The sequence below is a fragment of the Phoca vitulina genome, unplaced genomic scaffold, assembly GCF_004348235.1.
Source record: "Phoca vitulina isolate PV1807 unplaced genomic scaffold, GSC_HSeal_1.0 scaffold3, whole genome shotgun sequence".
NCBI lineage: Eukaryota > Metazoa > Chordata > Mammalia > Carnivora > Phocidae > Phoca > Phoca vitulina.
Window position 1 is genome coordinate 47262924 of NW_022589706.1, and position 26435 is coordinate 47289358.

Genomic DNA, 26435 nt, shown 5'->3' on the forward strand with positions numbered 1-26435 from the left:
AGCAGCAACACCAACATACCATGCAGGGCAGCTAGAAGATGTGGGTGGGTATTTGATTTTCCTTTTCTAGCAGGTCACAGTCCCAACCCATGATGGGCAGATGACCCCCAAGGGATTGCAAATTCTATGTTGGGAAGCACTTGGTATCTGGGCTGTGGGTGGAATAGAGGCTGGCCCCTGCCTCATTGCCTGCAATGATGACACCAACCAGGACCAGGACTGCAACTGTTATGCACCAGGAAGACACTGTGGGGCATGGATCTCAACACCAACTCTCCCTGCACCTGTGCCCATGCTGCTACAGGGGTCAAATAGGAATGGTAGAACATAGGCCTACTTCCATTGATATAACCTGGTCGCTACGGGTGCAGGGAGGACTGGCAGCAGTGGGTTAAGGGAGCCGGGTTCCTGCAGTGCTAGAGGGAGGGGAACATGTAGCCTAAAACCTGTCCCATGGGGGTGATAAGGGGTGGGATAGTTCAGAAGCCTAGTCTCCAAGTACTCTCTTCACTGTTTACTCTCTCTCTCTCTCTTTCTCTCTCTCTCTCTCTGTCACACACACACACACACACACACACTCACACACACACACACACAGAGGCTTCATTGTTCCATCAGATTTTACTTACAAAATGCAAGTTCAAAGATGACAAAAATAAACTTTAAGCACCAAGCCTTACTGAACACAGAACTTGCAGGAGAGTCCTGGTCACAGGCCACTGAGTCCAGCCCTGTCTTAAAGAGTAGACAGGCCTGAATGGATCTGAGTAGTGCAAGGGTTGGACTACAGCCAACACTTGTGGTGTCCTGGGTCACATTCCTTCATCTAACTGATTCTATCCACAGCTATGGTGATTAGTTCTGTCTTGTGGTAAAACTACCCACTTTGTGCTGTACACAACTCTACTTCTCTGTTTCAGGGCCATCACTGAAGCCAAAGAAACTCACAAGCCTGTGTGCAAATGCAGCATGAAAGTTTGTGGATGAAAAAGCACCTAAGGGCAACTTTCAATTAATGTGGGATGGGAGCTGGTGGACAAAAGCATAGACCTTTCATTTTCTAGAGGCTTATTTCTGGGGCATTGTCAAAGCTTCCCAGAGATCCTGGTGGAAAGGGAGTTCTTGGTTTCTACAGCTCTATCGTTTGGCTTTTGCTCCTACCCCCTTCCTCACTCTTGATTTCTGGAATCATCTCCCAAATAAATCTCAGGCACCCAAGTCATTGCCTCAGGCATTCCTTTCTGGGAATGAAAATTAAGATGTGGGTGGGGAGAAGGAGCAGCTGGTACCACTACTTCCTTTCCCACTATACCCCTCAATCACTCTCCAGTGTTTTAGCAATAATTCCTAGTAATTTGAATACGTGAATTGTAGTATTGAATGAAATTCCCAAGACATTGATGGGACTTCTAGAACCAGGGGAAATAAAAGCTTCATTTCAAAGTTGCAGTTTCCTGTTTTCCAAAAAGTGGTGACCGTAACCCTTCCTTGCCCTCACCCTTTTTTAAACATTTTTCCTCCTTTATTCTGGGATTCTGGGGTAGTCTCAATAATTACTCCTTTAATTCCAAATGTACCCAACAACTTAGTAAACCACTGTTTGGGATGAAATCTTTGAGGTAATAATGGAGTTTTAAACTTCTAAGCCCAGTGTTCTCTTAGTAATATAGATCGATGTCTATGCCTTTTTGAGTCAGGGCTTTGTCAATAAAAATTGTGTTGCTCCTTTTGGGAGAAATGTTTCTTCTCTGGATATAGACTGTAACTGCACCGTGTGGCATGCCAATGTTTGTTTGTGTGGACATCAATGTTTTCATATTTGAACCATCACTGAGCTAAGATCCAGGGACCTGTAGATGTGATGTGAAAGCTTGGTTTCCATCTTTGGTCAGAGTACTAACCCTGAAAAGAACTAGGCAAGATTTGTTGAAGCTCACGCTGACACATAGGATAAAGTGTTCTATATTCTGATCATGGTAAGCAGCCACTTAGCCTCTCAAGCCAGATATTTTGGACTCATGCTTCCCTTCCTAGCCAATGGCGTTAATCCATCCATGTGTCCTACTGATTCTACCTCTTTAATTTTTTTATTAGTTCCTTTCTATCTATCAGCACTCCCACCACTATATCCCTGGTTTAAGCTTTCCTCATCTATCTCACTATATCTCTATGCTAATTGGTTTTTGACTCTATTCTTGCCCTCTCTAAGATATCCCATACAAGAATAATGCAAGACCATGAGTTCTCTAGGTTAGTGCTGTCCAATACAACTTTCTACAATGGTGGCCATGTTTTATTTTATACTTACCTAATAGGTAAGTATAAATACTTGTCTAATAGGATAGCTACCAGTTACATGTGAGCACTTGAAATATAGCTGATGAGATTGAAGAGTTAAATTTTTAATTTTATTTAATTCAAATTTATAATGAAATAACCACATTTGGCTAAGGGATACCATATTTAACAGTACACTTCTAGAATGTAAACTTCATGATGAGGCCTTTCGTTAGCCATCAGAGATCAACTGTTCCTTCTTACTTATTCCTGACACCCTAACACCCCACAAGATAGCTTCCTTATTTATTTTTTACTAGTATGTCTCACACTGATAGATTATAGCTTCTTAAGGACAGAGATATTATCCTGAAAATAACAATAAAAATAACAACAATCAAAGCAATAATTGGAGGTAGTTAACACTTACCTCCTCTCCCTATGTTCCTTCTTTAGTCTCAGAAAAGAGTCACCAAACAATTCTATTTTCTTGGAAAAGTCATTGGAAGAACACCCTTTTTTCTTACTCTACCTTTTACTTGCTGCCCTTTATTGGGGAGAGATTCACTTGGTAACATCAGGTGTGCTAGTAAACGCAGTAACTTTACCTCAGAAGTTAGTAGCAAAGAGACACATCTTGACCAGGCTGTGGGACAGCGTTCTAGGAGAAAACTTGGTTACTCAAAAACTGTCCATAATCTTTTCCCCTTCTTCTACTGCAGAAACGGAATTTGTGAAGTAGACCAAAATCTATATGAAGAGTGTGTAAATGTCTTTGAAGTCACCTCTGCAATTAATTTTACTAATAGGTGACTTCCAAAGTTTTGATTGGGAGGGGAAAAAATAAAGCTTCAATTTGCTCTCAAATTTAAGTCAGATTCTTCAATCCAGTTGTACCATGGAGCCCCATATATTAGGACTTATAAAGGCTTCATTTATTAAGGATTCCTCCGTTTGTTTTTTTTTGTCTCAAGTGGGTACCTAGAAGGAAGAATTTATTAGTGTTTGATATTTCTAATTCTCCATGACTAATAATCACTAACAATCATTTAGGACTCACTCTGTACCACAATGTGATGACTACTTTATTCTGTCTTTCATTCAGACAGTATGTACTGAATACCTATGCTGGTCCAAGAACTGTGCTAGGTGATAAGGATACAGCAGTCAGCAAAATAGACCCGGTTTTTGCTTTTATTGAGTTTATATTCTTTAAGGAAAGACAGATAATACACAAATAATAAGATATACAAACAAAATAAATACATATTTGTAAGGTGCTTTGGAGGAAATAAACAATGTGCCATAATGAAAAAAGATGGGGCATGGTGTGATACTTTCAGACAAGCTGAGTAACCCCCACAAACATTTAATCAGAGACCTTAAGAATGAGAATAACGAGCCATACAAAGTTCTGGGGGAAGAGTGTTCTTGGTATGGGAAACTGTACATACAAAGATTCTGAGGTAGATAGTAGCTTAAAAATCCACGTGACAGGAACATTAAGAATATGGGGTGAGCAAAATACTCACAGTAAATTTGTTATTGTCTGTATTGCAAATGAAGAGGCGGAAGCATAGAGATGTAAACTAACTTTCCCAGAGTCACACAGCTAGTGAGTGGAAGAGCAAGAATTTGAACCACATCTCCAGGACACCAGTGTTCATGGTCTGGATCTTGAGTATCTAACATAATAAGTATTTAAACAAATGAGAAGATAAATAAGTGTTGGAGAAGGGATCTATATAGACCATTAAAACTTGTCTGATCAGCCAAAATATCAACACTAGTCTAGGTTTAACACAATAAAACTTGTGCTAAAAATCCTGTTTTGGAAACAAACCTATTATATTCTACATCCATATTAATTTAGTAGTTAGCTGACTTCTTACTATTTTTTAAAATTGTTCTCTGTATGATAATATCATTGCTTTAGCTACACAGAATTTGTTTAGTGTTAGTATAGTTTTCTACTCAGTTCATTGAAGAATAGAAGTCACATTATGTTATCTTTAGGTCCCACTGCTTATGAAGCTATTACTATCAATATCTTCTATCTACTGGCTTTGAGATACAAATAAGTTAATCTCCTGGGAGTGTATCTCAGAATGACTTCCTAGGACTTAGATTAAACTTTGGAGAAATAAGTGGAAATAGTAGGAGAGACCTAATACAAATTGGTTACTTGCAGATATAAGAAATCACTGACTAGAGAATATTCCATTATTACTTTGTCAGGATTTTTAATATTTTGTGGTCTGGAATCCTTTGAGAATTCAAGAATGAGTATGAGAATTCAAGAACGAGTATGAGAATTCTCCTTCCAAAATATACATAGGCAAATTCTGAAGTTTTACAGAGTTCCCCAGTTCCCAAAGGCTATCATCTAAGGGTACTAAATAACACTTTAAAAGGTTAATAATGCTTGCTTTAACTTTTGGTTATGGATAATTTCTCCAGAAATATCTATGTAAAATTTCCATATGTATTTTCTTTGTTTTTTATATTTCCTGATTTTATGAGTCCTATCCATACAGATTTCCCCCACTATCCAGAAGTAGAGTATTCCTATGAATTTTTTTGTAAGCTGAAATGACCTAAAGCCACTGTACCCTTCTTTCCAAAATTTTGCAATATGCCACGTCACTTTTACCAAAGACCAACATTAGCACTACCTATTTTTGCAAACTGAGAGAAATCTGAAGAGGATTTTCGCTTTTATGAAGAAAAGCATCGCCTGTATTAATGTAGATCTTTCATAAATGGGAAATGGTGTAAGGTGGACTTTCAGAAAGCGGGGGATACCTGTTTGTACTTCTATTATTTTATACCTCTCTTTTTCCCACATAACATCCTTTTTAAAGTTTAACAAAATGTGTGTGTGTGTGTGTGTGTGTGTGTGTGTGAGATGCTTTCTCAATTTCAGTCTTGTTTCCAGCTCAGTCTTTTTCTTCAGTCCCTTAGGGTTGATGTGTAGTGGGATGCACTCATTTCTACTAAGACGCTCATTCTATCAACAGTCTTTTGTTACCCATTTCTTTTTTCTCAGACAAACTCTCTTCCCTAAGCCTATTGTCTTCCTTGGCATAGAATATTTGAAAATTTCTATAATTTTTAATATCAAATGACACTTTTGCCAGGGTAATAAGAGTAATAAGACCAAGGTCATGGTTCAATTTTTGTTTTAATATTTTATTCAGTAACCTCTTATTTCAAGACCACATCCTAAGTATCAGAAATTAATGAAATACAGTACATATTTTGAAGTAAGTAAAATTGACTAATTAGTTTTATATGTTTTAGAGCCTATGCCACTCCCCAACTACATCATAATTTCACTATGGCATTGATCTCCAGGAAAAGCAGGCATAAGTTTGGATGAAACGTTATGCAGATACATTGCACTAATACACATACAACTCAGAATGGATACCTTCTCATTAATGCTTCCCTAGAGTAGCACTGGTTGAGGAAATATAACATTCTTGTGGTTAACTTGAGAAGTGTTCACCTGGATGACAATCTACTCTTAGAATTACCATGTGGTAGTAACAACTACTATAAGCCGAATACTCGGGGAATCATTAAATTAAACTTAGGTGAGTCTTTGTATTTCTAGGATGTTTTGTGAAGCTCCAATGGAGGATAATATAAGCAACGTTTTCAAAGCCTATATGAATGACTTTGACTTTTGAACCACTTTTTTATAAAGCACAAAGGAGCATTTATTTTTTGGAAGCTTTCTTCTGTATTATGACCATGTGCTTTGACAGGACATAAAGGAACAACCCATGATTAAACATGGGGAACTTTCAGAAAATCCTGAGAAAGACTTGGGCTTTACACAAAAATTAGATCATAACTTCTGGTGCCTTCTTCAGCATGAGCAAAGCAAAGAACTGAGAAGTCTACAATATACTTCACCTGAAAACACACTTACATTGCACATTCCGAAATATTTTATTTGATATTAATATCCATTATAGTTGATTTCACATATTTGTAGAGGAAAAAAAGGAATGATTGAAAAACATTTGTTGTTTGGCCTGACTTCCATAACTCGTATGGTTAGGGCTGTTAACCACTCCAGGGAACATGCAGTAAATCATTTTACTTTATCCTTCTATCAGAGTGGAAACCCTTCAAGGATTATCCTTTCAAATGACTGTGACTAAATGTTTATTATCTTTAAAAAAATGTTTTCAGCGTAATCCAAGTCAATTTATTTGCTGACATGGTTCAGAGCACCTTCTCTATAGGGCATATCTATTTGGACAAAGGAAAAGTCAGTCTGATGCTTTCCAGATTTTTTTTTTTTTTCTAATTTCATGATCCAAAATTATAATAGTGGAAAAATTTTGGATAAAATTGCTGTTTACTGTCTATAATTGATTGCTCAAAGGTGTAAGATTCCCACTTAATTCCCATCATAAAAGTGCATAAAATAAAATACCAAGTAAGAGTGTTCTTTTGATTTTGGGTGATATATTAAATTTTCTAAGCTATGTTTCCTACTTAGTGTTACCTTTGACTTTTGCTTATTTTTCTACATCTGCTAGTAATATGTATGAGAAACACATTTAACGTGAAACTAATAAAATCTTATGACGAGTTTCACATGATGCTGAGGGAAAAGGGAATTTAAAATATAAATTTTGGAAATCTATCTTTGTTAACTCTATATAAAGTAGTATCTTCTAGTGGGACTATGGAAGAAGGTATAAGTCGTGTTGAAGGTAAGGTCAACTGAGATATGCTCATTTTAAAAGTCAATTAGAGATGTTCAGTATAAATTTATATACATGGAGCTCTATCTTTGGAGAAATATCAGCACTGTAGATTCAGTATAAAAATCCATGCCCATATATGTTAAAATTGAAGACTTGTGGGTTGATGCAATTTTTAAGGGCAAGCATATAGTATGGAATGGGAAGAGTACTAAAAACACAATCCTGGAATTTCAGCATTTAAAAGAATGGCAGAATAATAAAAGTTAGTGGAATTAACTGAGAATAAATGGCCGGAAATGCAGGCAAAGCAGAAAAGATTGAGTTCTTGGATACCAAGAAAGGGGGAATATTTAAGGGTGACCTTCTTAATGCTGTTAGGACATTAGTAGTGATGACATTAGTTACAGAGGGGATATTTGAGCCTGGGACCACTTTTAAATAAAGACAGAAAAAAAATAACACGAATCAACTTCTCTGCTTTGCCTGTATAAACTCCATCTCCGAGTAACTAAGTAGTTGATAAATGGAAATTAGTCTTTATAAAAGTAGTGCGGCAATTAGATGAAAAAAGAATGATGAAAATCATTTCAAAATTATTAATGAATAATAATTTGGCAATGATCCCCAATTACTGTTGACATCATAGAAAGATAGCTTACTTTGAGTGTGCACTGATGTAAATACACAGTACTTGTGTCTTCTTAAAAAAAATGAAACCTGAATCTGATGCACCTGAATCTGTGAGTCTAATTGCCAATTTATAGGAAATAAAGGGAACATTTGGATATTGATTCAAGGGAACTATAAAAAAAATGTATGATAATACAGGGGAATGCCAATTGGATATTTGAAAATATTTTGAAAGACTGTGAATTTTTAGATAGTTTAATAGTATTATGATTATATTAAAAATAATCTCTCTATTTTGAAAATATACACTGAAGTATTTATTTATGAAATGATAAAATGTCTGGGCTTTTTTTTTTTTTTTTAATCTGGCAGAGGAGAGTCACTGAAGTTATGTACAAAACAAAATTGGCATTAAGTTGATAATTGTTGAAGCTGGCTTATATTTACAAGGGAATTTATTAAAATTTTATCAAATTTTATGTGTGTTTGGAAGTTTTGATGACATTTATAGAGTGAGGACAAAGATTTCAGTGAGGAAAAAGATTTCAGTGAAGAAGATATATGAAGATAAATAACATTTACTAAACAGTTATTATGTGGTCAGCACTATTTTTACTAGCTGTATATGTATTCTTAGGTTCTCAAAATAGTCAAAAGATTTCCTCATTTAATAAATGAGATACTTGAAAACAGGGAGGTTAAATGGCTAGCCTGAATTCAAACAGCTAGCGAGTGGCAGAGCAGGCTGTGACATGCCCCACACAAGCACGCTGCGTAGACCCCTCACGTACACGTAGAGGCTGGTGAGGGGACCACGGAGACTGACAGGCGAAGACATTCAAGACCAGGTGCAATTGATGGAGCAGATTTCAAAGCAGGTAGGAGAGCATCATCTGGAACTCAGAGGCAGAGGATTAACTTTAAAAGAGATCTGAAGAAAGTCACTTAGTCACTTAGCCTTGCATAGCCTTCATTTCTACCTTTTTTCAAAAGAAAAACAGAATAAATATCTCACTTAAAGGACTGTTGCGAGGATTGGATACAAATTTTTAATTTCTGAAAACTTAGGATCACTAAGAAACTTTGAAATTAATAACCTCAACATATTAATATTTTTCATTATCAACTTTAAAAAATTAGGGGGACGATTTAAGAACTAATAGCTCTTGCTATGAAAAGGAATTATCTATAGTTCAATTATTTCTGCCAGCTTTATTCCAATTTATTATTTTTTAGCCTACTAATTCAAGTAAAATGACATTTAATATTTTATATAAAACTCTACTTGATTTAAATGGCTACTATGAATTTTAATAAATATCAATATGTTTTACTTTTGATAACAATTTGGTCATGAATCACTTGTAGGCCTCAAAGTTCCACAAACAAAGTTCAGATATTATAGCTGGAAATAAATAATAAATATGTATTGCCATTTTCTGTGCTTGTAGTTGAGAAAACTATGCCTGTACTAGAAAGATACCCTGAATTAAATTGTGCTCCTACTCAGTGGAAGAATTACAAATAAGAAAAACTATTTTTGACTTACAAGGTTTGGCTTACTCTAAAAATCAAATATGTTAGAAATGTAATCACTCAGATCCTGGTTCCCAACCAAGGGTTACACTTCACTTTGTGAAAATGTTCAGATAATTTCTTTCTTGCTAAACATCAGTTCTTCCACCAATTAAATCAGGAGATTGGCCTAAATGATTCCATCATCTAGATAGCATGGCAACATTTTGGTTTGGTTTCAAATGAATGTGGTTTTCACCCTGCCTTTGAAGAGCAGTCAGGACTTGGGCAATTTCTAAACAGCTTTGGGTCATGGTTTCCTCATCATTAAAGTGGAGACAATAAAATTATCTTAAAGGTTGTGTGGAAAATTCTAGTACAGAATAGTGCCTTCTTATTAAACATTTACCTCCCACCACCTCTCCATCCCTCCTACCTGATCAAGAATGTCTATAAGATTGGGAGAAAAAATCCCTTTTATCATTAGATCTTTACATTTGCAGCAAAGCAGAGGCAAGAATAGTCTATTTGGTAACAAAGCGCTCGGAGTCTTTACATGAGCTTATTTACTAAAATAGTAAATGTTATACCTTCTAACACTGATTCTATGTATAGACAAAGGAGTTAAAGATTATTTCCATAGGCATGGTGGTGTCACTTTTCACAAATGTAAATGCAAAAATTTACAAATATGATTAATTTCCTTGAATAAAGCAGATTGTTTGGTATGCTTTTTACAAAAGGAGACCAATATGATATAATATATACAGAAAAAGTGGGAGCATTTGTACTTACTGACACCTTTCTTTTAAGAATGTAACTCCTCCACCCTATGCCATAAGCAGATGCAGGGCAATGAGAAGATGATCAACTAATGTTAGACAGCAGAGTCTCTTTTTGCAGATGGTACACACAGTTTTGTGTTGTTTTTTTTTTTTTTTAAGTAATGTTGTATTACACTGTCACAAATTAACTTCTAATTAGGTTTCACACAATTATGCTCATGTCCTACAGTCTTATGTCAAACTCTGGTTGCAAAAATACTTGAATAAAAAGATTCATGAATATGTCTTTGAAGAAAATGAATGCTGATTGCATTTTAAATATTTAGCATAGGAAATTCAAACATTTTTATTAAAACTAACTGAAATCATTATACAAAGGCTGTAAGTTTAGAATCTTTTGGGGGAGGGTCAAGCATGACAATTGGATTTAACTGTATTCAAAGGGTTTTTTATTTTCTGAAAAAATATAAAATTTCATATCTTACACTACAAAAACATATACACAAACCAAATGCACAGAGAGCTTCAAATGGGGGAAAAAATACAGAAACACTAATCCTTTCTTGAATTAATGCTTAGGCACAGATTTGAGATATCCTGATGCCTAGCCTAGAATAAGATACTCTATACTGCTGCTTCTAAGAGAATTTAATAAACATATTAACAAATGACTGAGTCTAAGTTTTATTCTCAGACTATTATAAATGAAATTTACACACTGTAAAATTATTAAATGTAAAACTATAGCAATCTAAAGATTCACAAATATGTTGACCACTAAAATCTCTACTGTTAATATAGCCCAGACTGAATAAACATGATTTATTTTGCCACCTTCAATTTTTTTCATTTACATTTAGAAGAAACAAATGACATTTGATTCTGATTATAATAAATAGATTCTCTCTCTTTCTCTTTTTTTAAGAATTGTGTCTTCTCCTAAGCAATAATTTTGTGGTCATTCTGAATAAGAACATTCAATCATTTATGTATAAAAAGATGTTTTTATAAACCAACATGAAAAGAAAGTTCTTATCTATTTCTCCTTTGATACATTACTATATAATTAACAGCATAATAGAGAAAAATATTCAATGTAACCAGCTGTGCTACAGAGTTGAAAAAATGATGACTTATTCTAGTTATTAATTTCAAATAAAACTAGCATTCTGATTGTTTATTCATCATCATCATCATCATATTGTACCTACTTTTTATTTATTTTGAGTTTAAACATCTGGCAGGACATAAGCAAACACAATTTACTATCATATTTAGCTTTTTGTCTTCTTATTTTTAGAAAGAAAAAAAGTGGGAAAAAGACCTTATCCTACTATGCAACATCATACATCTAGTAAATTTCTAATATCTGACACAAATTTGCCATCCAATGCACCATTACAAACAAAAATGTCTTCCACAGGTGAATTTTTCTACTTGTGCTTCTGCAAGCCCACTTTAAATGGGAAAAATAATGGTGTTAAAAAAAATCTTTGACTTTCACATAGAGATTAAATAGCAGACATGCAAACACATAAGTGTTCAACAGATATTAATTTTTCATTTTAAACTTAAGATGTGAAACTATCTCTTCACCATTGCACACTGGTTAAAACTCTTTACAAACTCAGTGAAGGATGTTCTGTATTGTTTTCACAACTCTGAAACTAATAATGCTGGCCACATTTAAGTTTAGATAGAGTATTGGAATATAATTTTTACAGTAATCCTACAACTTTAGAACACTGATTTGGTGATTAAAAGAGAAGAAATAAAAAACCATGCACATTTTTTTTTTTTTTACATGGGAAAAACAAAATCTTTACATTTTTACATACAATTCAGATATTTCAATGGCCAAGAAGAACATGTGAGCAAATGGGAAGATTAGGAAACAAATTATGATTGATAAAAGTAGTAATTGAGTGACTTCCACAGGTATCAGTAAGTTGAAAAAAACTCCCTGCTTGTTCCTATTTTCCAAGTTCAACATTGAGAACAACTCATGCTTTAAAGGTATTGCTACTTGATAGTTACAATAACATTATGTATTATTTGACAAATCTATCTTATGTGCTAAAACTATTGAATCTATGTTTTATTTTTAGTTGTCTGGTGGGTGACAAAATGAACCAAAAGGATAAGAAATCACACAATCAAGATTTGTCAAACCTCGCCCTGGGTTACTGCCTCCCTCCATTTCACAAGAGCTGCCTCCTCTCCTGGTTCCACTTCTCACATTTATAGATGAGATTGGCACTTCCCAATTGGTGACATATCCAGTGGTGAATAAATATTTTAGAAAGGAATTCTTTCCCCCCTTTTTTTTTATGTGGGGGGAGAGGAGATCTTATTTGAAAATCTCTTTATTTCTTTTAAAATCATATTGCCATGCCTTAGAAATTCTCAACCAAAGTGAGATGTAGATGAAATCAATGTGTCTAACTTTCAACTCAATTTACTTTCCCAAAGGAATACCAGAATTGCAAAGGAATCGATCCATATTAATTTATACTGTTCTTTTGTGAAAAGAGGAAATCTACATTGTAACTTTAAATTCTAATCACTTAGATGTACTCTGTGCTGACCTCTCAATCATTTTTGAACATATAACTTTTAGAAGACATTCAGAAAATATCTTTGTTATGTATAAGTAATTGTGGCTAGTCCTAACATTTATGATAGTTTGTATTTTAAATCAATATGTCTATTCCTGCTTTGAAGGTTCTCAATTGTTACTTTATGACTTAAATTCAGTTCTTTTTACGGAATTCAATAAAGTGCAACATGTCTCCGATTATTTTGTACAGAAAGAATTAGTTCAGTTCATTTTGTTTCTTGAAATGAACAAAGGGATCTTTCATAATGGTGATGCCCACTTGTGATTTTATCAAGACAATGCTAAATCCACCTTTTTCTACTTTCTCTGCAAATTTCATTTATCTATTAAAGTATACTTGAAGTGTATTTTGTTAGGACCCATGGTATAGTATATATCTAATAAGTAATTATAGCCATAATTGGGCCGAACTAAATATACCATCTGAGAATTGTTTAGAACCTTTGCTTTTTCCTTTTTTTTTTTTTTTTTTGCCATGTTCTTTAGCAAAGAGTTAACTTACTGCTTAAGTAAAAGGTGGGCAAGGTAGAAAGAAGTTATTCCTTAAAGGTTTATTCTTGTATGTGCTCATATTCAACTAAAACAAGTGCTTGGAAAAGACAGAATACCATTAATATCATGCAGGTATATTTTCTATGGATTTCATTAATCCAGACTACTCCAATATACTATTGCCCTTGATAACATAAATAGGCTATATTTTGTTCAAATGCAATACTCCTTGAATAATCACATGTCATCCCATGGTTTCTATAAGATGTAATACTATAAAAATTTTGTTATTTCACCAAGGAGCTCAGTTTTGTTCAAATTCTAATAAACCATATAATTTATAACACAAATGTCTGTCTTCACCAAGTGTGGTACATAGAATGTACATAGAACATATCTTATATTCCTTAATAAGGCCAACTAAATAATACTTTGGACTGGTTTATCAAAATAAGTTCAATTTGATGAAACTGAATACAAGAAGAAATTACCAAATGAATAAACAGCCATCAACAGGTAAAACTTGTTAAGTTTTGAAACAAAGACAATTCTGAGGGAAATATATATATAAATATAATATGTATATTTATATATATATTTCATCATTCCATTGCTGCCTTAGTATCAAAATTTCTAGAGCTGAACCACAAGGGAAATTGTTACAAAGGATTAACACTTAGGGGTAATGCTTAGTGCTATGTGCCTGGATTTAACAACATTAACAGAAGCCTGCACAGTTAAATCCTTCTATATCCTGCTGAAAATGTGCCCTTCGGTGTCAACTTTGCTTGACAAGATATTTTCTGGGACTCAGAAAGGTGAAACTTCTTACAGGGGTGCAAGATTAATGGCTAGAAGAACTGCATTGTCACAGATATCACAAAGTGTTTTCAAAAAGCCAAAGGGGATTTAATCTTATAGACATTTCCTGTTAGTGAATAAAGAGATTTAGTAGCTTTTGGACACATGAGAGGAAGAAAGACACAAGCTTGTGTTAAATTTTCATTTTACTGCTTCCCTACTTCTCCTATTTATATTACACTGTGGAACACTTGTTCCTGTATGTTGCTAAAATTAAAACACTATTAAAAATGCAAGCAGAATGATAACGCACACATGTGCAAGCATCACACACAAAACTCCAACTTAAACTGATTCCTGGGTATATAGCAAATTATACAGTATATACACATTTATTATCTAATAGTTTCTAGAAGAGCAACTAAAAGTACATTTTATAACACAGAAAAATAAATATGCACCCTGTATTGTACTTGTCCTTGATCAAGCAACATATTTATACACTAGAGTCTATAACTTAGACTGTGTAACAGCATTTTAAATTACAAAAGAAGGTATCTGTTAAGAAATTACCTAATCATATTGCTCTTCAATACACTTATGTAGACAATTAAGACTTGAAGTAAACTTCAATAAATTGCAGCTTCTGTTAGCCCACAAATGGCTATAAACTTTTCCTTTCAAGTAGATTCTTGGAAGTTTTGAAAGGGGCTGCCTTAATTCAGTCTGTAAAGGTGCTATATATAGTTATAATTTTCATTTATAAAATTTTGTAGAAGTAGTGGAAAGGATTTTCTTGTTGCAACATAAGATAATGTTTAACCTCAGGCTTTTATTCCATGCAGGTTATATTTGCTTCATGAAAAATGAAGACACTGAGGAAGATAAGGAGATTTTAGCAAAACACTGATTACAAATTCTGTGGCTGAAACAAATGCTCTCCTAAGGTTTAGAAATCACTGAGTGTTCCCTTCCCCCCCCACCTTTTTTTTTTTTTTGTTAAAATAAATCTCAGGGCTTGTTTACAAAGTGCAGAATCATTCACTTGATGAAGTGACATTGAAATGAAGTTACAATGGAACCATCCCATTTACCAGCTGCACCTTCATTTCTTGAAGGCTGTTCATGATCTTCTTCTGGTGACCGACAAGAGTCACTCCAAGCCGTCTCAAATCCCTGCATGAAGAAAGCACACATTGGATGTATGTATTGATTCAATTGGTAGCACACCTCAATATTTTCACGCTGGCAAAGACACAAACATTTTGCAGAAACTAATTAGATTACAGTCCCAATTTAGATATATGTGGTCCAATTTTCAAAGGCAGGCTCCCAAATTGTACCTTGAAAATCTGTTTGCAGTCAAACATTTAACTTATAATAATAAGGGGTGCTATAATGTATATTTGCCCCCTTTTTTAGGCTTCATTATTTTGGTGGCACAGAGTGGTGGGAAAAAAAATTTGCACATGCTTACCAATAACATATTTAAATTAAAGGTACAATTTCATTGAACAATTTTGAAAATATGGACCTACAATAGGAACAACATTTTTTTTTCTTTTTTTGCTAAAAGAAGCATAAAATATACTTTAAAAATTTTACAGTTAAGCAGCTGAAGACCAAAAACTTCAAAGGACTCAGTCAGTACAATCATTTTATACAACAGATATCTTTATGGGACAATTTTCACTACATTGCTCTTACAACAGTTTCAAATATTTTATTTTTTACTTGGAACCCAAAGTACCAGAGCTTTCTTCCTTTACCAAATAATATCTAGGCTCTTGAGGCATTTAGAGCATTCTGAAGATTACACACTCTCAGAAAGTCTTTTCAACCAAGATATATTTCTACTGTTTCTTTTTTTTTTTTTTTAAAGATTTATTTATTTATTTGAGAGAGCGAGAATGAGAGAGAGTACATGAGAGGGGGGCGGGTCAGAGGGAGAAGCAGGCTCCTCGCTGAGCAGGGAGCCCGATGCGGGACTCGATCCTGGGACTCCAGGATCATGACCTGAGCCGAAGGCAGTTGCTTAACCAACTGAGCCACCCAGGCACCCTCTACTGTTTCTTTTAAACAAGCTTATTATTCAAAAGAAAATTATAAATGTTTAGATTTCTAAACTAACAGCATATTATGGAGCTCAAAGTCAAAATCCATTGTTCTCAATTGTTATTTCATAGGATATTCAGAAATTCTATACTCCTAGAGTATATATTTGGCAAATAAAATTATTCAGGTATGTTTGGCAAGTGATAACATTAATTATAGGAAAAAATAACAAATCAAGATTTTTAAGTGACAAAACTGTTTGCTGTGTTAGATTCTTTAGATAATTGCTTTATTGAGTACATTATACTCAAAGGATATTTTTGCATTCAGAGTATCTTAGAATTCTTTAGAATTGGATACAATGACATTAGAATCATTATATGTCAAATTCGATAGCTTTGGAAACATGTAAATCTCAAGAGTATCAGAGAATAGAAATTTTAAAAATGTGTACTTAGGTTCTATATATATTAGCATTGGAAATAATTGCTTATTTAAATAATATCTTAGGTTTCTTTTTCCTTTTATGTTTTCTTGATTTTTTAGGGGAGTTTTAGCAAATGGCAAGTAGCTAAAAAAAGAAGCAATTTATACTTAGGGTGGAAACATAGCTCTTTCTTTCTTAGAATGTGAATATTAAACATTAGAGGATATTAAAACTACAAGACATCAGAGTACAAAATAATCTATATCTATATCTATCTATCTATCGATCTATAAGGTAGTCATGGAAGATAATCATCGGCAAAAATTAAAAGAAAACAGTAAAAATTCATTTTGAAACAAAATGACTACTGTTAGTTATGCAATAAACTATAAAATAGCTAGTTACTGACTAGCATCGGGATAAAAGAAGCCTGAGTTTAATTTTTTTTTCCCTTTTCTACTACATTACAGTTTCTTAGCTTTGCCCCTGTTAACGTTATGGGCTGGATAAATCTTTGTTGTAGGGGCTACTCTGTGCATTATAGAATATCTAACACCATCCCTGGCCTCTACCCACCAAATACCAGAAGCCTGGCACCACAGTTGACCCTTTGTTGTGACAAGACAAAATGTTTGCCATATGTCCCCTGAATAGCAAAATCTCCCTCAGTTGACAAACATCGCACTAATATAAAAATAATAGGTGAAAATTAAGATTTCCTCTTCCTATATGCTAGGAAAATACATAAGTCTATGACATAGATTTTTGTTAATCATTCATGGATGAGAAAATGAAGGCTTAGAGAATTTAAATCACTTGGCTAGATAACACAGCTAGTGGGTAGCAGGGTTAATACTAAACCAGGAACCTGACGTCAAAGTCCATACTCTTTTAATTTCTCATTACTCTGAGATGTGATTTTGAGCAAAGTACTTCAAATTACATACAATTATTTATTCATCTGTAAAATGAGAATTCTGTAGTGATAACATCAAATATCAAAAATTCTAAAAGAAGGAAGATATTTAATGGTGGAAATGACACATACTTCTTTGAGGCTATGGTAACCCAATCTATACTTCATAGCAATTTCAGTTATGAGCTAATTAATATTCTCATGTTTCTACAATTTATGAATCATGAAGAACTGCGTAGATGTGGGTATTCATGTGTGCTCACTAGCATACTTTGGACCTAAGTCAGGTGATAGGGACTAAAATTTCTTAACCTGAAAATAATCATTCTCACCTAGAGAATTTAAATAATTAGTAATTAAAACGAAGTTTTAAAACAGATGTTTTATCATATGCTTTATAAACCCAGAATCCAGGTTCGAAAGTCCTAATGTTATATATAGGTACTTAAATCGTACAATCATATGACTAATCCAATTATTAGGAATGAGCTTTTGAAAATAATCATTACAACTTATTCTGAAAGACCTGGGAAAGAAATTACAGGTTTCTCACTGAAACAGCATGGATTTTGAATACACAATACCAAAACCTTAATTTGAAGTGTGTGCATGTGTGTGTGTGTGTTTGGTGGGGGGCGTGGGGTGTGTGTGCGCCTGCATGTGCTACACATTCGAACACTTGGTTGTCTCACTGATATTAAAGCACTGGTTATCTTATTTTTATTTCCACTGTTTTAACTTGTTGTTATAGTATATGTAAATATGACTTCATTCCTTCAAAATATCTTGACCACAAGAAAGACTGGTTCAGTGCTTTGGAAATTTAAATTTTTTAATGACATCTATGTCATGTTAAAGAACAGATGTTTTGAGGAGTTGTATTTGATTAGTAAATGCAGTTATAGAGCTTGTGTTTACAGGCAAATAAAATCTTTCTTTCTTCCGAACATTCCATATATCTAGATTTTAAGTTAAATTTGTTGAAATTTTCCCAGTCAAATATAAGATTTTACTTCAAGGTCAACTTATGATCTGATTGTCCCCTAAGATGCACATGGAAGGTCAGACTATGGAAATTCTCTCTCCGTCCATCCCACCTCCTCCCCATCCCTCTTTCCATGGAAGAAATGGAGTTATAAAAACACAGCATCGCATTTTATATTTTGCCATAAATTATGTGTGTTTTTAATGGAATGCTGATGTTTTTAAAATCTGACTTGTCATTTCAAAAGCTGTCATATTAATGTGCAGAGACTTAGAAAATAGCATGGTTATAATGCATGCAGTGTACATATACCTTTATGCAATGTGATTTTCAGTGAAAAGGTTGTGGAGAAATAAGATCATTTCTGCAAGTTAAAATTGTTCTCAGCAGCAAAGAAGTTTCCTAAAAAATCCTGTTTAATATTTTTCTAATTATATTACAAATGACAATTAAAATAGTATCAGAAAAACATTTCTAGAAAAGGTTAAATAATTTTATTCCAATATTGATAAATGCATTAAAGTATTTTAAGTAGTTTGTCTTCTACTTTCATGATTTCTAAGAATTGCCATTTTACTCTTTAAAGTGTATATTAAATTGTCAACTTAGCAGTAATAAAGTGTGAGAAATTTGATAAAAATTAAAGTATTTTATATTTAATGATGAAGTTACTGCTCTACTTACAAAAAATTTTTCAAAATGATGCAAGATATGCTGTTTACTCTTTTTATTTTTCTATAGAGGATATTTTATAGCTAGGTAAAATTTTAAATGTATCCCCTTTATAAATATTATACTTAATGTATCATGACCATGTGTAATCTTAAGTAATACCCAAAGCCAATTCTAATGATGATGAACTATATTTCAACAGAGGTTTATGAATTTAAACATGATAAGAAGAGTATTGTTACATAAAAATAACTTGGCTTTTGTCAACAAAGCACGATTAGTTTTAGAAAAGCTGTGAATATAATGAATTGCCATTGATGTAATTACATTTCAGCATATTTTCAAATGTTACTCCATAACATTAAACAATGGAAAACAGTGATATTATGATACTAAAATGGCAGAATGAAAAATAGGGAATAACAAGAGGTGTCTAGTTGATGTTGGAGCAATTCTTGATTATTCAGGATTTAGTTCATCCATTTGTGGATAAGTCATTCCCTCACTTCTTCTCCCTTCTGCTTTACACACTTTTTAGCCATATCACTGGTATTTACTCTACCAACACTGGCTGGATAGGAGAAGGGAGAAGAGAGATTAATAAATATTCATTAAGTTTCAGTGTATATATTTTTGTCATAATTTGATCATGCATTTGTAGGTTTGAAATTTTTTGGTTCCTTTAGAAGAATCCTGACAATCATTTATAGATCTACTGCACAAGATAAATATATCTACATTTGGCAAAGATTAACCATGATTGGTCATGGTTTTCAGTGAGTGAGACATAGTGAGACTATGAACTAGACTAGAAACGTTAGCTTAATTATGTAGAATGCAGACGAGAGTAAGTACTCCTGTGCGTATTTTAGGTATATAGTAAATTATGCATAATGTCTTTATTGATACATTAAGAAATCTACTTGAATTAGTGTGCATACATTTTAGCCCCAGATTTGTAAAACTTCCGTTTTAGTAGTTTAAGACCCCATTTTAAATAATCATACTAACATAAATCTCTTCAGCTTACACACAATTGGCAAAATATTTAAATTTATTGGATTTCACTCATCTTCTGAATAATCAAAAGTTGACAGTACTGGTCTAACAATAAGTTTAAAAAGCAGTTGTAATACTGTCCTTAATACAGATCTTTGGATTCAATTTGCAACTCACCGCAAGCTTACAATTTCCCGTCAACCACAACTCACTGCATTTACACACCATAGTACAGATTACTGCCACAATTGTTCTGTGTATTGTACACAGAATAGCAAGGTTTAGGTACAGAGAATGGCAGACAGAAACACTTAAGTTTGAAAATCATATTGCTGAACACATTTTAACTCTTAGATTAAGTTTTTCATTTCCTTTCCACATTAAGCCATATATACATGTGCTGGCAAAAAAAAAAAAAAAAAAGAAAGAAAGAGGGAGAGAAAAAGAAAGAAAGAAGAAAGAAAGAAAGAAAGAAAAAAAGAAGGAAGGAAGGAAAGGAAGAAAGAAAAGAAGAAAGAGAGGAAATCACAAACAAAATTAAACCTATATGAAAGAAAATTTTTGTCAAAGTATGCGGTTCTGAAAAATTGTAGTATTTTTTATTCCTTTTTCTAAGCCCACTATAAGAACAAATTTGAAGGCATAAATTCTAACATAATATTCTAGTTTAAGTATATGGCAATTTGATCTCTTGCCTTTTAGCAATTGATCCTATCTTTTTCCCCCACCTAAGCATTTATCACAGGTATATTTCCAGTTCTCAGTTTCTATTATGCCTTGGCAATAACACTGATAATAATATTTTATTATTTTATTATAGCATTATGCAGGCTCCATAAAATTAGTATTTAGATATTGGGTAAAGACCATGTGTAAAAAATCATTATTTAAATGTTTAAGAGCTTGTCTTTGTCTTTGCTCATATCCCAGCTCCTTTGCCATGTGTCTTTAATAATTTTTTTGGTTAAGGGCAAGGCAAATGCACAGATAACCTTTTTCTTATATTCCTGACCAAACAAGTAACTGATTACTCACTGTTCTGTGAGTTATTTAAATGATATTTTGATAAATATATTCTTATAAAATCGGAAAAATGTGGTAAAAAGAACAATAAACAAGAGGACATGTATTTAAAGGTGCTGGAAATCAACTTCACTGGATTTGAGGTTTGCTGGCTCAGTTCCTAGTAAGGAATGGGTAATTATCTGCCCAGAAATCTGAAGCAACTGACGCATGGAGACCAACATCTCTGAACATGAAGATGTTAACGAGTCTCCTCATTTCACTTTACTCTTCTGGTTAAGGTAAATAAATCAAAAGACAAAGTATCTGAAAGGAGGCAATATGGCAAGAGGCAACAGGATACCAAAGTAATAGAGACAAAGAGAAAAAGCTGAACCAAGTAGAGAAAAACTGATCAGACAAAAACTACCAGAGAATAGAAATGGGGTGGAGAACCATAATTAGAAGATGGTAGAAGGCTATTAAGTCTTGAAAGAAAACATACAAAACGAAGAGTTTGGAAAGAGAGGAGTCGACAAGTAAGTCAAGAAAAAATAATTAAAAGCAATAAAAAATGAAACGCTAAAATATAACGTTAAAATATTCAACGTTTGGGGCCCCAAAGAGATAAAGTAAAAGAGAGGTAGTAATGCAAAAACCATTATTTGTGATTAAAATTATTCTGTGAAGGGAGAAGCAAAAAGATAGTGGATGTAAATATATATATATATATACATATATATGTATATGTGCTATTTTAATAAAAAAAGAGACATCACTTAATGCAAATAATTTTATTATATATTTACAAGTAATCTGACATTGGGTAGAAGAAATACCTACAGTATCATTTTAATATAAAATGACAAATGACTTTAATAAATTAAAATGACCATTTTTACTGAAAAATTAAATAGCAATCATGTAAAAATAGTTTTAAATTATCAGCAAAATTTTCTGTTTACTATTTTAAATATAGCACAAATGAGTTCTTTGAGCATCCAAAGAAATAATGGGCAAAGCATATGTGTCATCAAATAGATATAATTTGGAGGTGATGGTAAGGATGAGATTCAGCAAATTGAGAGAGCATGCTGAGTAGTGAGTTTAGGTCCAATAGTCACAGAAATGAGGAAGAGAAAGGCTGAGAATGTGACATTATCTGGTGACGAATGATGGTACCCTGTTACCATTTGTGTGGATGGGCAGTGAATTCAATGAAGCAAAGAATGTCAGACTAGAAATGGTGAGAGACAACTGCTCAATGTTCATATTATGAGAAGTAATGGAATAAGGATTGTGGTTTAGTGCTTTAGGATGTTCTACCATGTTCTAATCCTCACAACAATATTTTAACCTTTGAATTTATAGGTAATTTAAAGTAAGTTATTATTATATTCACAGGTTAAAACATTATTCATGTTCATGTAAGCTAGATGGAACCACCATAACAACAGTTAATTTTCACAAATAACAAATATTAGGCTAAAATAATTACACATACAGAGTATATAATAAAATACAAACAACTTACAACCTTAAAGAATTTAATATTTAACTCTAGTGGTTTTTATTTAATAAGATTTGATAAATGTTATCTTAAACGTGCAAACAGAAAAGGGCACAATTGGTTTCACTGAGATTGTACCAAATAACAAATCAGAGGCAGAATCTAATTTATCCTTGTATTGCAAGAATATAAGGTGCACCAGTTAGAGGTTAAATGAGATTCCTGCCTGGGAAGCTTTGTTTAAGCTGTTGCTGCCCGGGTATTCATTATAGCCAAAATTTAAGAATGTGTTTTGTCGTTATGTAGGACTAGCCACACCAATTGTGCTTACAGTTTGTTTTGTAATTACATTCATATAACATAGGTACCAGTATAAAAACTTTGTCAAGAAAACATCTTTTCCACAACACAAAATGCCAGTATTTTAGCAAGGAACTGTTACTCCAATTATTCCAATATTCAAATGCTATTTGTTTGAAGCAAAGAAGGAACGATACTGGCCACAAGTAGCATTAACCATGCAGTTGTTAACAGTACAGGCTAAAAAAGAAGAGGCTTCTTTGAAAGCTGTCACACATGGACAAAGGTTAACTGATTTCCCTTGACCTCATCCAGATTGGATTCCGAACAATTTTTCTCGCCCCAGCAATTATGTAAAAATTATCAGAAAAATTACTCACTCCAAGGTCACCTGAGCCACAGCGTCCATTGAACTGTATCCATTTTCCATGAAAATCTCTGTATACCGGCCCATTTTGATTGCTTCTAGCCATTCACCTACTGATCTGTAGGCCCCAGATCCCAGTGGGCCATGTTCTGCCAACAAATTAGATACCCTAAAACACAGAGAATAGCAATATTAAGAGTAACACTTTAACTCTTTTATAACAAATTGTAATGTTAGCACACAATCAATGGATTTTCTGGTTTATATTTATAGGGGAAATATATACTAATACTAACATGGAAGAAAGTTATTCAAAATATAGAACACAAAATTCAGATTTTTTTCTACACATAGTCAATGAAAACTTATAATGGCTTAATAAATAATCTTATTATTTAATAAGTAATAATCTGTGATATGAAACATTAGCTAAAAATTCCATGTGGTGATTTAGATGAATTTACTTCCTATTATTGTTTTTTGTTTGTAAAAATAATATAGGAAATGCTACCAAAATTAGATATGAAGACCAATTTGTGCAAAGCCAGTTGCTCCTAGACTTTGCTAGAGAAACTCAAGCACATTTAAGCTAATTTCCCAGGAAGTTAAGAAGTTATTTGTCCTTTATTTTATGCTCTTACATAAGCGTACTTGTTAATTTACCCCAGGAGTAATAGAACTTGGAAAACAAAATGTCACCCCAAATACATGAGAAAACAGAATAGGATCAATCAACCCATGAGATGCTCTTAACTGTACTAAACTCATAGTTTTGGCCAATAATAATAATGATATGATGATGAGAACTATTTCTGGAAATGTATCCTAAGGAAATAATGAGGAAAATGACAAAGAGTACTTGTACAATTTTTTGTAAGTGGGAATAAACATTAAATCAATTTAAATGTCCATCAGTGGGGGGTTTGCCTAAGTAAATTTCAACCATAAGATATAGGACAAATACCTTTCTACTCATGGTCTCTGCACTTTCTCACATTCCATTTACACTTCAACCTACTCCAGTGTATTTTCTTCCAAATCAATTGCATAAAAATTGCTCTCATTGAGTTGAGCAATGATTTCTATTTTGCCAAAATCGGTAAACATTTCCAATCTTTAAAATGATTGACTTCTCAGAAATTTTCAACATCCACCACTACCACCTCCCTTTTGGAATCCTACTGTGTCTCAACCTTTTTTGAATAATTCTCTCTCTTCCTTGGCTACTATGATATTGAATATTCCTTGACTTCTCTTCAATCTCCTTTTGCCTGCTACTCCTTCTCCTGACTTTAAAATTTGGAGGGACCTAGGACTTGGCCCTATATCTTCTCTGCTCAGGCCAGAATTCCATTAGAGGCAATTTTACCCACTTTTATGCTTCAAGTAGCATCTATTTTCCTCCAATTTTTACCTCCAGCCTAGGTTTCTCATATATTCATACAGCTACTTCACACCTCTGTATTTCTCATAGGAATATCACCTCAACATGTCTGAAACCACACTTCTCATCTTTTTCACATCCAGTTCCTCCTGAAGCCCTCCCTACTCCAAGATATGATCCAACAGTTCACTCCTTCCTTGTCCTCAATCCCCTCACAATCTATCATTGTGTGTACTCTCCATTTTACCTCCAATATATTGCACATCTGACCACTCTTCTCTATCTCATTTGTTGCCACTTTAGTGCAAGACATCATCATGTCTTACCTGCACAACTAGTCTAGCCTCTGAGTTATCCTCCTAAGTTCTATTCTTACTCTCTACTGCAAAACCAAAGTTGTTTTTTAATGTTTTTATTTTGTTCAATATCTCTCTCCTCCAGTAGTGTGTTGCTCAAAGCTGTATAATTAGCACCTAGCCCATAGCATGACACAACGTGGACACATGACTATCTGGATGAATAAATGGATTTCTTGTAACTGGTAGCCTTTAAGCAGTGGGAGTCAAAGATTTGATGAAGATAGAAATATAGGAAGAAATATTTGGAGAGTAGGATCTTGAAGTTGAAATTACGGAAGAGTTGCCAATTTTAGGTAATAACAAATTCTAGAACATGACTATGAGAAGGAGAGTTCAAGGTAGGACAGAGACCAAAATCACTGAAGAAGAATATTTCAATGTATTGAGAGATATTCAAACATCATCTACATGGTTACTGAAATCACCAAGTTTTGTGACATGGGTGGGAATAAAGGAAAAGACAATGATCAGGGACTAACACCTTTTGGAACGAAGATTTGTAGATGCCTGAGAAAAGATGGCTAGTGAGTGGTACAGTCTTAAGCCAAATCTGTTTAAATGAAGGGGCGCCTGGGTGGCTCAGTCAGTTAAGCAGCTGCCTTCGGCTCAGGTCATTATCCTGGGGTCCTGGGATCGAGCCCCACATCCGGCTCCCTGCTCAGCGGAGAGCCTGCTTCTCCCTCTCCCTCTGCCTGCCACTCTGCGTACTTGTGCTCTCTCTCTATCTCTCTGTCAGATAAATAAATAAAATCTTAAATAAATAAATAAATAAATAAATAAATGAAACTTACCTAGCTCCTTCTATATATTGCACACAAAAAAATATGAAATTTTTTTGGAGATTCTTAAACTGCTCTGAATCTATAATGATAGCAATATAAACTAATGCAATTTAGAACATCAAATGTCTTTTTATGATTTCCTTTCTTTAGGTCCATTTGTGACAACTTAACATAATTCAAACAAGTAGATGAAAGAAATGCTTAATATTTTACATGACGATAAATAATTTAAAAGTAGATATTTCAGGAACAACATAAGGAATAATCGCTAAGAAGATAAATTCTCCAGTTGCTACTACAGAAAATTAATGATGCTTGAACAGAAGTCGAAGATTCATTCCTCATTTGTATTTAAAAATGACTTTTTGCCTAGTAAACAAATGTTATGTTGGAATCATAGGACTTACGTAACTTTATCAACAAATTATTTCTCATTTAGTTCATACTAATAGGCAGCCAATTTGGTTACACTTCTTGTAAAAATGAAAAACTTCCTCAAATATAGTGAAAATAACAATCTGGCAAATTTTTAAAGTACAGAATCAAACTGTTTTTTTTTTTTTTTTGAGAGGATAATTCTGTAATTAATCAGGTTAAAGAGAAAAGCATGTTTTACAAATATGCAGAATTATTTAAATGTATTCATGTACATTCAGAAAACTTTTTAAAATGCTCATTTGTTCATACCAATTTTTTCCACAAATTACTCATTTATCAGCTTTAAGTCTTGTTCCAACGTCACAGTAGGAGGATGATTAGCCAAATATCTGTGTACAACCAAATAAGAGCAAAGAATCTCTAAAGGAGCTGTCACTGTTCATAAAATA

The 26435-nt window shown here is 33.5% G+C and overlaps 1 protein-coding gene across 8 annotated transcripts in view; it reads right to left on the reverse strand.

Annotated features, from left to right (window-relative positions):
- Positions 1-2006: 2006 nt before the first annotated feature.
- EPHA5 (EPH receptor A5) overlaps positions 2007-26435 on the reverse strand; it is a 346898-nt gene continuing 322469 nt past the window's right edge. For 5 of the 8 annotated variants that reach the window (XM_032400478.1, XM_032400476.1, XM_032400477.1 and 2 more), the window contains 2 exons: positions 23097-23252; positions 2008-15026 (listed from right to left, as the gene is read on the reverse strand). In XM_032400478.1, coding sequence (XP_032256369.1) covers positions 14921-15026; positions 23097-23252 — 262 coding nt within the window. In that variant the 3' untranslated portion in view covers positions 2008-14920. Of the gene's footprint in view, positions 15027-21701; positions 23253-26435 lie in introns of those variants that run through there. The other 3 variants (XM_032400482.1, XM_032400475.1, XM_032400480.1) reach the window with 3 other exon arrangements.